The sequence below is a fragment of the Neoarius graeffei genome, chromosome 3 (genome assembly GCF_027579695.1).
Source record: "Neoarius graeffei isolate fNeoGra1 chromosome 3, fNeoGra1.pri, whole genome shotgun sequence".
Taxonomy (NCBI): domain Eukaryota; kingdom Metazoa; phylum Chordata; class Actinopteri; order Siluriformes; family Ariidae; genus Neoarius; species Neoarius graeffei.
This window is the reverse complement of record NC_083571.1, coordinates 58812878-58826091: the sequence shown is the minus strand read 5'-3', so window position 1 is coordinate 58826091 and position 13214 is coordinate 58812878. Positions and strand designations below refer to the sequence as shown.

Below are 13214 nucleotides of genomic sequence, written 5' to 3'. Positions count from 1 at the left end.
GTAGCGCCACCTGTGGCTCGGGTGCACAATGTACCTCACACAGTAGCTCGATTTCCTTGTGTGCATGTAGGATTGGATTTCTCTGGCACCCCTGCTGGGACCCTTAGCTCGATTACCGACAGTAGCTCGATTTGGATGTGCATGTAAACGCACTGATTGACAAACAACCATTCACACTCTCAGTCAATTTAGAGCAGACCTGGGCATTTTACGGCCCGCGGGCCGCATCCGGCCCTTTGGTTCATTCTGACCGGCCCGCGTAAGGTTAATTAGAAATTACAAAATAAACGTATTTTCTAATTTTACCTCATGCATGGACTGAATGTGCATTGCTTTTATTTTGAAGTTGTGTTCAACAAAAACGCAATGCGCGCGACATGAACATGACATGAAATCCCACGATAACTACTTCCGTAATTTGTCCAGACCAACCACAAACTTGTACGTCATCCTTCAAACGGTTCAGCCAATCACATAGTGTGACGTCACTAGCAAGCGCCGGAGCCCGAGCCGATCTGTAGATCTGATACCTACACCGAATTGACACGGCATCATTATTCTAATATGATGTATCTTGTTTGATATTTGGAGTAGAAAGACACTATTGTGGGCGGCACGGTGGTGTAGTGGTTAGCGCTGTCGCCTCACAGCAAGAAGGTCCTGGGTTCGAGCCCTGGGGCCGGCGAGGGCCTTTCTGTGTGGAGTTTGCATGTTCTCCCCGTGTCCGCGTGGGTTTCCTCCGGGTGCTCCGGTTTCCCCCACAGTCCAAAGACATGCAGGTTAGGTTAACTGGTGACTCTAAATTGACCGTAGGTGTGAATGTGAGTGTGAATGGTTGTCTGTGTCTATGTGTCAGCCCTGTGATGACCTGGCGACTTGTCCAGGGTGTACCCTGCCTTTCGCCCGTAGTCAGCTGGGATAGGCTCCAGCTTGCCTGCGACCCTGTAGAACAGGATAAAGCGTCTAGAGATAATGAGATGAATGAGACAATATTGTGATGTCTCTATTGTGTTTTGGGGTGAATGTGACTGAAAAAAATGGTACAAACGTTCACATTTTGTTAACCATTGTTTTGGGAAATCTGATTGAATAAATGACATTTTTTTGTAAGGCAACCTCGTTTTTTCCATACTCTTACCAGTCTTAGCAGCTTGTAAAAACAATGTTATTTACTGCTTTATATAAAGAAATACAATTAATATTATGCAGAATTTAGTTCAGCCTTATGGTCCGGCCCGCCACAAAATTTTCTGTTTCTTATGTGGCCCCATGGAAAAAATAATTGCCCACCCCTGATTTAGAGCATGTCTTTGGATTGTGAGGGAAAGCAGAGCACCCAGAGGAAACCCATGCAGAACATACAAACGCCAAACAGAAAGGTCCTCATCAGCTGCTGGGCTCGAACCCAGAACCTTCTTGCTGTGAGGCGACAGTGCTAACCACTACACCACCATGCCACCCAGTGTTATTATTTTGTGTACTGTATATGATCCTTATTCAGTCCACTTCAGTTCCAGACTGAAACACTGCAAAATGTGGAAAAGTTAAAGGAAGGTGAATATTAATGTAAATTATTTTTTTCGCGGTCCAAATCCTGCGCTCTGATTGGCTGGCGAGTGGGTGCGTATCCCACCTCTGGCGACTCGCTCAGTCACAACAACAAACATAGAATTTTTTTTTGTCAACATTTATCTTTTTTTAATAAGATTTATTTCTAAGATTATCAGAAATCTTATAAATGTTTGCCAGCATTTCTCAGGAGAATAGCATTAATTTTACAGCATGGATGGCGATGACAGTGTTCACAGCGAAAGCGAGTTTTACTACCCTGAGGAAGAAGAAATAAAAGAAAACATTTCAGGAGAAAGCTAAAAACCTCTAACTGTTGCTAACGCCGAGCAAAAACATGGCTGAATCCTGAATGACTCCTATTTGTATAAATAGGGGACTACATAGGCGGCAAAATGTAGTTTTTTTCCTGCCATGGAAGTGCACTTGTATACCGAGGAGGAAGCCATTTGCATTACAGCCGTGAATGAGGATTCAAAATGGCGGCTCGCCTCGGTTTTCCCTTTCGGGCGCTCTCGTTTTCTGTTAGAATTTGGTAAAGAAAATAAATATATTATTTCTCAGGAGAATAGCATTAATTTTACAGCATGGATAGCGATAACGACAGTGTTCACAGCAAAAGCGAGTTTTACTACCCTGAGGAAGAAGAAATTAAAGAAAACATTTCAGGAGAAAGCTAAAAACCTCTAACTGTTGCTAACGCCGAGCAAAACCATGGCTGAATCCTGAATGACTCAATTTTGTATAAATAGGGGACTACATAGGCGGCAAAATGTAGGTTCGCCCGCACTGGCTAGCAGCCTAGTGGTAGCGTGTCCGCCTCTCGATCGGGAGGTCGTGAGTTCTGTTCACGGTCGGGTCATACTGAAGACCATCATAAAAATGGTACCCACTACCATCTGGCAAGTCACCCTGCAATACAGATGCAAGTGGGGAGTTAAACTCTCGTGGTTACCAGAGGACTCGCCCCCCACTGTAACCCTAGCTATGTAATAGGCGAGAGGCCGAGGGCTGCGGAAATGGAGATTGGCGCCGCACGGCACGGGATGCACTTTAACATGGAAGTGCACTTGTATACCGAGGAGGAAGCCATTTGCATTACAGCCGTGAATGAGGATTCAAAATGGTGGCTCGCCTCGGTTTTCCCTTCGGGCGCTCTCGTTTTCTGTTAGAATTTGGTAAAGAAAATAAATATATTATTTCTCAGGAGAATAGCATTAATTTTACAGCATGGATAGCGATAACGACAGTGTTCACAGCGAAAGCGAGTTTTACTACCCTGAGGAAGACAAAATTAAAGAAAACATTTCAGGAGAAAGCTAAAAACCTCTAACTGTTGCTAACGCCGAGCAAAACCATGGCTGAATCCTGAATGACTCAATTTTGTAGGGGACTACATAGGCGGTAAAATGTAGGTTCCCCCGCACTGGCTAGCGGCCTAGTGGTAGCGTGTCCGCCTCTCGATCGGGAGGTCATGAGTTCTGTTCACGGTCGGGTCATACTGAAGACCATCATAAAAATGGTACCCACTACCATCTGGCAAGTCACCCTGCAATACAGATGCAAGTGGGGAGTTAAACTCTCGTGGTTACCAGAGGACTCGCCCCCCACTGTAACCCTAGCTATGTGAGAGGCCGAGGGCTGCGGAAACGGAGATCGGCGCCGCACTGCACGGGATGCACTTTAACGTGGAAGTGCACTTGTATACCGAGGAGGAAGCCATTTGCATTACAGCCGTGAATGAGGATTCAAAATGGCGGCTCGGCTCGGTTTTCCCTTTCGGGCGCTCTCGCTTTCTGTTAGAATTTGGTAAAGAAAAAAATATATATTATTTACCAGCTTAAGGTCGGTCCGTATGGTGAAATACCGTGAGTGAGGCCCTCGGTCACGGTATTTCACGGTCCGGACCTCCCAGCTGGTAAAGAACATGTATGTGCTGTGTTCCTCATGGTGTGTGACTGATGCGGTGTGATTGCTGTGTGTCCCGTCCAGCACGTGTAAACCCGTCCTCACTCCAGCACGAGCTTCTCCCTGCGCGCGCCAGGGATTTGGTTCCGATTCAGAAACCGGGCGGAATGTTTCCGCTGAAATGTGACGCGTCACGCGGTTGGACGGAGCTGGGGCTTGTTGCGGTCACGCGCTGGTGCTGTATTTAAACTCGGCCGGGCTGTTGTGCGCTCTGGGGCCGGATTCAGGGCGCAATGTGGGGGAATCTCGGGCAGTGAACGGCTGTTGGTTGGTTTTAAACCACGTTAACGCTTAATTAGAAAGCTTAGGAAGCAAGGGTTTGTTTGTTTGTTTATTTATCTGTTTTATGTATATATGATGCATTTCTGTGCAATGTGGATGCGCGCTGCTTTAATGCTGTCCTGTTGCGCCTTCGCTGCGCACGCGCAGTTCCCGCGTGAGTGCACGAGCGTCGAGGCTCTGCGCAGCGCGCGCTGCTGTCCGTCACCGTTCGGCCGCGCGAGCGACCCATGCGGCGCGAGCCTCGGCCGAGGGCAGTGCATGCCGGTGCAGGCTGACGCGCGCGCTCACGGGCCGCAGTACCCGCACGTGGGCCAGGACGACCGCGAGCGCTGGCCGCTTCGCTTCTTCACCAGCGCGTGCCGCTGCACCGGGAACTTCGACGGCTTCAACTGCGGCCGGTGCAAGCACGGATTCACCGGGATCACCTGCAACACGCGCGTGCCAGTCGGTGAGCATGAGCTGCATTCATTTTAATACTTTTTACAAGTAATCATCATTTAGAAGGGGTACATTTACCAAACCCACTCCTGCACTTTATAAAGCAGCACCAGGCTATTTATTTGTTTGTGACCTTTTTTTTTTTTTTTTGCTGGCAATATTGCTTCTACATTTATCTCATCTCATTATCTGTAGCCGCTTTATCCTTCTACAGGGTCGCAGGCGAGCTGGAGCCTATCCCAGCTGACTACGGGCGAAAGGCGGGGTACACCCTGGACAAGTCGCCAGGTCATCACAGGGCTGACACATAGACACAGACAACCATTCACACTCACATTCACACCTATGGTCAATTTAGAGTCACCAGTTAACCTAACCTGCATGTCTTTGGACTGTGGAGGAAACCGGAGCACCCGGAGGAAACCCACGGGGAGAACATGCAAACTCCACACAGAAAGGCCCTCGCCGGCCCCGGGGCTCGAACCCAGGACCTTCTTGCTGTGAGGCGACAGCGCTAACCACTACACCACCGTGCCGCCGCTTCTACATTTATGTTAGGCAATAATTTACAGTCCACTATGCAACAGCTTTCTTGCATAAACGTTTTGTTCCAATGTATCCAAGCTACTGTATATCTCATCTCATCTCATGTCATTATCTCTAGCCGCTTTATCCTTCTACAGGGTCGCAGGCAAGCTGGAGCCTATCCCAGCTGACTACGGGCGAAAGGCGGGGTACACCCTGGACAAGTCGCCAGGTCATCACAGGGCTGACACATAGACACAGACAACCATTCACACTCACATTCACACCTACGGTCAATTTAGAGTCACCAGTTAACCTAACCTGCATGTCTTTGGACTGTGGGGGAAACCGGAGCACCCGGAGGAAACCCACGCGGACACGGGGAGAACATGCAAACTCCGCACAGAAAGGCCCTCGCCGGCCACGGGGCTCGAACCCGGAACCTTCTTGCTGTGAGGCGGCAGCGCTAACCACTACACCACCGTGCCACCTGCATCACTTTATGTATTTGTTTGTTTTTTTGCTGGCAATATTGCTTCTGCATTTATGTTAGACAATAATTTACAGTCCAGTGTGCAACGGCTTTCTTGCACAACACTGTTTTTCTTGTCTTACACCAATTCCACACGTCGTGTAGTTTTGTGGACTGGACTACTGTATTGTTACGTGCTGCACCATGATCCTGGAGAAACAACGTTTTGTTCCAGTGTATCCAAGCTACCGTATATCCATTATCCGTAGCCGCTTATCCTGTGCAGGGTCGCAGGCAAGCCGGATCCTATCCCAGCTGACTATGGGTGAGAGACAGGGTCATTGCCAGGTCATCGCAGGGCTGACACAGAGACAACCATTCACACTCACACCTACGGTCAATTTAGAGCCACCAGTTAGCCTAAGCTGCATGTCTTTGGACTGTGGGGGAAACCGGAGCACCCGGAGGAAACCCATGCGGACACGGGGAGAACATGCAAACTCCGCACAGAAAGGCCCTCGCCGGCCACTGGGCTCAAATCCAGAACCTTCTTGCTCTGAGGTGACAGTGCTAACCACTACACCACCGTGCCACCCGCATCAGATGCTTTATTTATTTGTTTAAGACTATTTGTGCTGGCAGTATTGTTTCTACATTTATGTTTGACAGTAATGTACAGTCCATTGTGCAATAGCTTTCCTGCACAACACTGTTTTTGTTGTCCTGTGTGTTCAGCGTTCCATGCATTTATTGTTTCGTGTATTTATTTTTGGTGTATTTATTGTCCTACACCAATTCCACACTGTTGTATATTTGCACATTGTGTGGTTTTGTGTATTGGTCTACTGTATTGTTACATTTTGCACCATGATCCTGGAGAAATAACATTTTGTTCCAAGTTACTGTATATGACAATTGATTCCTACTTGATTTAGTTTATATCATATCTGAATCCTCCACATCATCATCTAACCATATCTTCTTTCTCTCTCAGTCAGAAGAAATGTTCTAACTCTGAGCCCGATTGAGAGGCGATCCTTTGTGAATGCTCTGAACCAGGCCAAGCGAACTGTGCACCCAGACCTGGTCATCGCCTCACGCCGCTATGAGGAGCTGTTCAACCCTGATGGTAACACCACAATGTTTGAAAACATCACCATCTATAACTATTTCGTGTGGTCACACTACTACTCCGTGAGTAAGACGTATCTCGGTGGGGGACAGCCCAGCTTCGGAGGTGTGGACTTCTCTCACGAGGGACCCGGGTTCGTGACATGGCACCGATACCACCTCCTGCAGCTTGAACGTGACATACAGGTAAAAAAAAAAAGCTTATCTTTATTAAGATTATTAATACTTGAGTGGACCGTCTTTGTCTTTAACTGTGTCGGGGAAAGTAAAACCCACACTAAAACATTTACGATATCAAGGGGTGATTCATTATTTGTTTAGGACATGTTGGGAGACCCGAGATTTGCTCTTCCATTCTGGAACTTTGCCATCGGAGGAAACCAGTGTGACATCTGTACTGATGATCTGATGGGTGCCAGAAGCAGCTTTGACGAAAATGCCATCAGCTCCAATTCCATCTTCTCCCAGTGGCGCATCGTGTGTGAGAGCCTGGATGACTATGACACGCTGGGCACCATTTGCAACAGTCAGTCCTTTCTCTTCTCCTCTTTCTCACGCACACAGATCCCCTTAACGTGCTCTGTAGTCTTCTTTTTTTTTTACTGCACTTGTATTTTCCAGTGTGATTTCATAGCTTGCTCACCTTCTGGTACAAGGTCTATTTCTTGGCATTTGATGACATATCAGACCTGGCATGTGAGCACCTGATCACACAGCATGCTAATGGTTCTCACATGATGGAAAACATCAGAGAATAATCTCAGCCCATAATGGGTTTGAAGGATTATCAGCATGTGCTTCATTTATGGGCCAAAAGTTAGCAGTAATCGGATTAGCAGATTATAGTCGCGTTCTTTCTCTGACTGTTTGTTGTTGGTTTTTTTCCCCCATTATTGTCCTGTAACCCTTAAATCTCATGTAGCATTTTTTTGATAAATCTTTCTCAGGTACCGAGACCAGCCCTATCAGGAGGAACCCTGCAGGGAACGTGGCCCGGCCAATGGTGCAGAAGCTTCCAGAGCCTCAGGACATAGAAGCCTGCCTGCAGCTGACCACATTTGACACCCCTCCATTTTACTCTACTTCATCAGACAGCTTCAGAAATACCGTTGAGGGTAGGAAGCTCAACATATCAACACGCACACAAATAAAATCCACTATCAGCAGTATAATTGTGAATAGACCACCCATGCACCATTTTGAGGAATAGTTCAGCTTAATGTCTGTAGATAATGTAGCTGCATACACTACCGTTCAAAAGTTTGGGGTCACTTTGAAATGTCCTTATTTTTGAAAGAAAAGCACTGTTCTTTTCATTGAAGATCACTTTAAACTAATCAGAAATCCACTCTATACATTGCTAATGTGGTAAATGACTATTCTAGCTGCAAATATCTGGTTTTTGGTGCAATATCTCCATAGGTGTATAGACGCCCATTTCCAGCAACTCTCACTCCAGTGTTCTAATGGTACAATGTGTTTGCTCATTGCCTCAGAAGGCTAATGCATGCCTGCCAACCTGTACGCATCTTGCATAGCCGCTACAAATTTTTACCTCATTGTACGACTGTACGTTTTCACATTAAAAAGTACGCATATCATCCGAACTCACATTTCAGTCAAGTTCTCGCTGAAGTTGATACCGCTGATCTGTGAGAAAACTCAAAGCCAGAATGGAACGCTTTGACCAATCCCCTCGCCCCTCTTCCAGAGCGTGTGGCTCTGCCCTCTTCACCCGCTCCCCTTCCTCTTTCGCGTCTCTGACTTGAGTGCAGCCAGGTGGCTAGAGCGAGTCGGGGATTGAAACATCGGTTAGAGACGTCGTTTTTATATTTGTAACAGAAACGGTTGTGTTTCACGTGTACTCGAGCTTCCTAGCCGTTATTTTGCGTGCGGGGTTGGGGTGAGGTTGACGCGAGGGGGGGTACTCATGAAATTGTAAAATTGTACTCACAAAATTTTTTCAAGGTTGGCAGGTATGCTAATGGATGATTAGAAAACCCTTGTACAATCATGTTAGCACAGCTGAAAACAGTTGAGCTCTTTAGAGAAGCTATAAAACTGACCTTCCTTTGAGCAGATTGAGTTTCTGGAGCATCACATTTGTGGGGTCGATTAAATGCTCAAACTGGCCAGAAAAATGTCTCGACTATATTTTCTATTCATTTTACAACTTATGGTGGTAAATAAAAGTGACTTTTCATGGAAAACACAAAATTGTCTGGGTGACCCCAAACTTTTGAACGGTAGTGTATACAGTGTTAAGAATGCTAAACTTCATTTGTGTGGCTAGGCTACAGTGCCCCCGAGGGTACCTACGACCCTGTGGTGCGAAGTCTACACAATTTGGCTCACCTGTTCCTGAATGGGACTGGTGGACAAACGCACCTGTCCCCTAACGACCCCATTTTCGTCCTGCTCCACACCTTCACTGACGCCATCTTTGACGAGTGGCTTCAGAGACACCCAGGTAACACGCTTCTTTCATTTTATATTTTATTTCATGCATACTGTACGTGCAGCAGCTGTAAATAAACAAGGACAGATGAAGTCATGATTAGCAGTGGTGTAAAGACGGACTGATCTGAAATAATTCGCCACAGATTCAATAACCGTGTGTATGAACGAGTTAGCAGATCCAGACGTGTCTGTAACGGTCTATAAAACTCTTAATTTCCCTGAGGGAACCCGCCCAAAGGGATCAATAAAGTTTTATCTAATCTAAAATGAGTTTCCTTTGGCACTATTGTTTCCTTCGTGCATTCTTTTCTCTGTCTCTCTTTCTTCATATTTTTCTCAGCTACAGTTTACAAGGCATTGGCCTCTGCAACTAATAAAAAAGAGGCCACACTTGTCTGTCAATCCATATAAAGGGGTGTGGCCTCAGTGCCTTAATAGGACAACCAAAGTCTCAGTGTTGATATGTGACCTTGATTTGTTCATGTTAGTAAGAAAGGTGTGACCTCTGTTCCCGTCAGACCAGTTACACCAGTCAGACCGACAACTACAGAGGCCACACGTCCTTCACTGGGAGTCACAGTGAAGGAGGTGTGGCCTTAACCTTCTTCAGAGCTTTTTTTTTTTTTTTTTTTTTAAACACAGTGGATTTTACTTTATTCTTTGTGTTTAGTGGTTTGGTCTTTGTTAAGAACCAATTAAATAGTTTTTTTATTGGCTTTCTTTAATGAGCCATGTAAGACTTGGAAGACACTGGACCCTGTTAGTATACATTAATAAGCAACAAATGAGAAACACCCAGTTATTTTTGCTGAGGCATGATTTAGCAAAACGTTTTTAAGAAAAAAATGTTTTAGCAAAGGCATCTGACTGATTATACCTTCCACCATGATACAACGTGTACTGCGATAAATAGTGCATACAAATGTTGTGTAGTATAGTAAAGTAGGATAAATATGCAGGTGATTTATAGAAAATCGCGTGCGCCAATTGGTCAAGAGATTCGGACTATTTCTCGGTAATCACCTCACGTGACTTGGCAAAATGGCGGCCAATTGTTTCGTCACCGCAAGTGAGGAAGAATTACAAATGATGAAAGAGAATGCAGTTCCTAAAAGCATGAAAGATGCTGCGAAGTTTGGTCTAAAACTATTCAAAGGGAAGATGGAATTGTGATTTATTTTATCCATTTCAAAACAAAGTATTTTATGTGACTTGGTGTAGATGAGTTACACAAGTCTGGGTCGTGCCGTTATTAAATTTGCATGCCGCTTTTGAAGTTTGGAAAATTAATTAAAAAAAAATTTAACATTTTTTTTTTTTTTTAAATAATCACCTGTGTATTTATACTAAAATAATTATCCGCCTCAGGCTCAGTCAATATTGGTGAATAATAACTGAGACGCCTTTGGCGAATAATTATTAAATAATGTTTAATACTAAATGGTACAATTACATTCCAGCATCATCCAAATTATTTATTATTTTTACTAAATAAAATGTTGTTGCTTCCTTGTTCCTTTGTTTGTTTATTGGTAAATAACTGTGTGTTTGTGTTAGGCTCTGCGGACTATCCAATGGAAAACGCTCCCATTGGCCATAACAAAGATTACAACATGGTGCCATTCTGGCCTCCGATCACCAATGCAGAGATGTTCGTGACTGCTCCAGAGAACTTGGGTTACTCCTACGAGGCTACCTGGCCCGGTACGCGCTGCTGCTGCTCGGACAGCACAAGAGCTTGAATTACTTGTTCATTATTTCTCTACATACTCTGTATACCTATACTCCTGGTATACGTCAGATCATGTGTAATAACACATAACCTATCCTTTCTCCAGCCCGTCCAATGACTGTGACTGAGATCATCACCATCGCCGTGATAGCAGCACTCATCGTCATGGCGATCATCTTCGCCGTTACAACGTGTGTCGTGCGCTCCCGATCCCATAACTCTGAGGGCCGGCAGCATCTGCTCGGGGAACAGTACCAACGCTATGACGATCATGACACACACAGCAACAAGGCCCAGTCTGTGGTTTAGGAATGCAGGAACTAAAACTTTGGCTTCTTTTGTATAATCCCAGTCATAGATCGATGACAAAGCTCTGTCATTAGATTTTGTATACATTTTGAATGAAACCAGAAGTGCCTTGAGTCATATTTAGCCAAAGTCTGTGTGGACAACAACAAAAAGAAAAAAGCATGAACTGAAATGATTGATGGTGCTAACATTATTTCAATAACTGTATACATTGGCACTTGAAAGTTTGTGAACCCTTTAGAATTTTCTACATTTCTGCATAAATATGACCTAAGACAACATCAGAGTTTCACACAAGTCTTAAAAGTAGATAAAGAGAAACCAGTTAAATAAATGAGACAAAACTATTATGCTTTGTCATTTATTTATTGAGGAAAATGATCCAATATTACATATCTGTGTGGCAAAAGTATGTGAACCTCTAGGATTAGCAGTTAATTTGAAGGTGAAATTCGAGTCAGGTGTTTTCAATCAGTGGGATGACAATCAGGTGTGAGTGGGCACCCTGTTTTATTTAAAGAACAGGGATCTATCAAAGTCTGATCTTCACAACATGTTTGTGGAAGTGTATCATGGCACGAGCAAAGGAGATTTCTGAGGACCACAGAAAAAGCGTTGTTGATGCTCATCAGGCTGGAAAAGGTTACAAAACCATCTCTAAAGAGTTTGGACTCCACCAATCCACAGTCAGACAGATTGTGTACAAATGGAGGAAATTCAAGACCATTGTTACCCTCCCCAGGAGTGGTCGACCAACAAAGATCACTCCAAGAGCAAGGCGTGTAATAGTCGGCAAGGTCACAAAGGACCCCAGGGTAACTTCTAAGCAACCGAAGGCCTCTCTCACATTGGCTAATGTTCATGAGTCCACCATCAGGACAACACTGAACAACAATGATGTGCATGGCAGGGTTGCAAGGAGAAAGCCACTGCTCTCCAAAAAGAACATTGCTGCTTGTCTGCAGTTTGCTAAAGATCATGTGAACAAGTCAGAAGGCTATTGGAAAAATGTTTTGTGGATGGATGAGATCAAAATAGAACTTTTTGGTTTAAATGAGAAGCGTGATGTTTGGAGAAAGGAAAACACTGCATTCCAGCATAAGAACCTTATCCCATCTGTGAAACATGGTGGTGGTAGTATCATGGTTTGGGCCTGTTTTGCTGCATCTGGACCAGAACGGCTTGCCATCATTGATGGAACAATGAACTCTGAATTATACCAGCGAATTCTAAAGGAAAATGTCAGGCCATCTGTCCATGAACTGAATCTCAAGAGAAGGTGGGTCATGCAGCAAGACAATGACCATAAGCACACAAGTCATTCTACCACAGAATGGTTAAAGAAGAATAAAGTTAATGTTTTGGAATGGCCAAGTCAAAGTCCTGACCTTAATCCAATCGAAATGTTGTGGAAGGACCTGAAGCGAGCAGTTTATGTGAGGAAACCCACCAACATCCCAGAGTTGAAGCTGTTCTGTATGGAGGAATGGGCTAAAATTCCTCCAAGCCGGTGTGTAGGACTGATCAACAGTTACCGCAAACGTTTAGTTGCAGTTATTGCTGCACAAGGGGGTCACACCAGATACTGAAAGCAAAGCTTCACATACTTTTGCCACTCACAGATATGTAATATTGGATCATGTTCCTCAGTAAATAAATGACCAAATATAATATTTTTGTTTCATTTGTTTAACTGGGTTCTCTTTATTTACTTTTAGGACTTGTGTGAAAATCTGACGATGTTTTAGGTTATATTTATGCAGAAATATAGAAAATTCTAAAGGGTTCACAAACTTTCAAGCACCACTGTGTATTCTTTCATGTATATGAAGGATTGTAGTCGAGTCTTGGAATTAAATACAATTAAAAAATATTTTACCAGTTAATATTTGCAGCCTTGGCATCTCATTGGAGGCTCTTCATTTGTGTTGCTTTACTGGTGCCACTAGATGGCAGGTTTATGCAGGGACAAGAGTCATGGTGTTGAAAGTGCATCCAAAAGCACACTTCATACTCTACCCCTGATACACTATGACTACTAAAATAATGTTTCACAGCCAGGTTTTCCAGTAACCACCAAACAGTCCACATGTTTACCCTGCCCCAGCTTCTCACACTCTTGAAGCAAGTAATCAGAATTCCTGACTGCTGAGTTTGGATCTGGGACAGAACCAAAATGGACCATTACAGTGACAGGAAACAGCATCACTATAACAAGGGCTGAATTCAGGAAGCAGCATCAGTGTAACTTCAAGTTCAGTGTTACTTGAGATAAGTGTACTTTTTTTTTTTTTAATTGTGTTTTGTGCTTGATGTGAAATATTTTCA

At 44.4% G+C, this 13214-nt stretch overlaps 1 protein-coding gene across 1 annotated transcript; it reads left to right on the top strand.

The window, feature by feature from the left end:
* The first annotated feature begins 3735 nt into the window (after positions 1-3735).
* Positions 3736-11137, top strand: LOC132883424 (5,6-dihydroxyindole-2-carboxylic acid oxidase-like). Its single transcript, XM_060917055.1, has 7 exons — positions 3736-4267; positions 6249-6571; positions 6707-6911; positions 7333-7500; positions 8679-8855; positions 10403-10549; positions 10684-11137. Exons 1-7 carry the CDS (start codon positions 3892-3894, stop codon positions 10884-10886), a joined length of 1599 nt encoding a protein of 532 aa, XP_060773038.1. The 5' UTR covers positions 3736-3891; the 3' UTR covers positions 10887-11137.
* Positions 11138-13214: the final 2077 nt, after the last annotated feature.

Excerpts from the sequence above, each read along its gene's own strand:
- LOC132883424 (XM_060917055.1), top strand. The coding sequence starts at position 3,892 with ATGATGCATTTCTGTGCAATGTGGATGCGCGCTGCTTTAATGCTGTCC. Across the intron at positions 6,912-7,332 it reads GCTGGGCACCATTTGCAACA|GTACCGAGACCAGCCCTATC; the intron begins GTCAGTCCTTTC and ends AATCTTTCTCAG. Across the intron at positions 7,501-8,678 it reads CTTCAGAAATACCGTTGAGG|GCTACAGTGCCCCCGAGGGT; the intron begins GTAGGAAGCTCA and ends TTGTGTGGCTAG.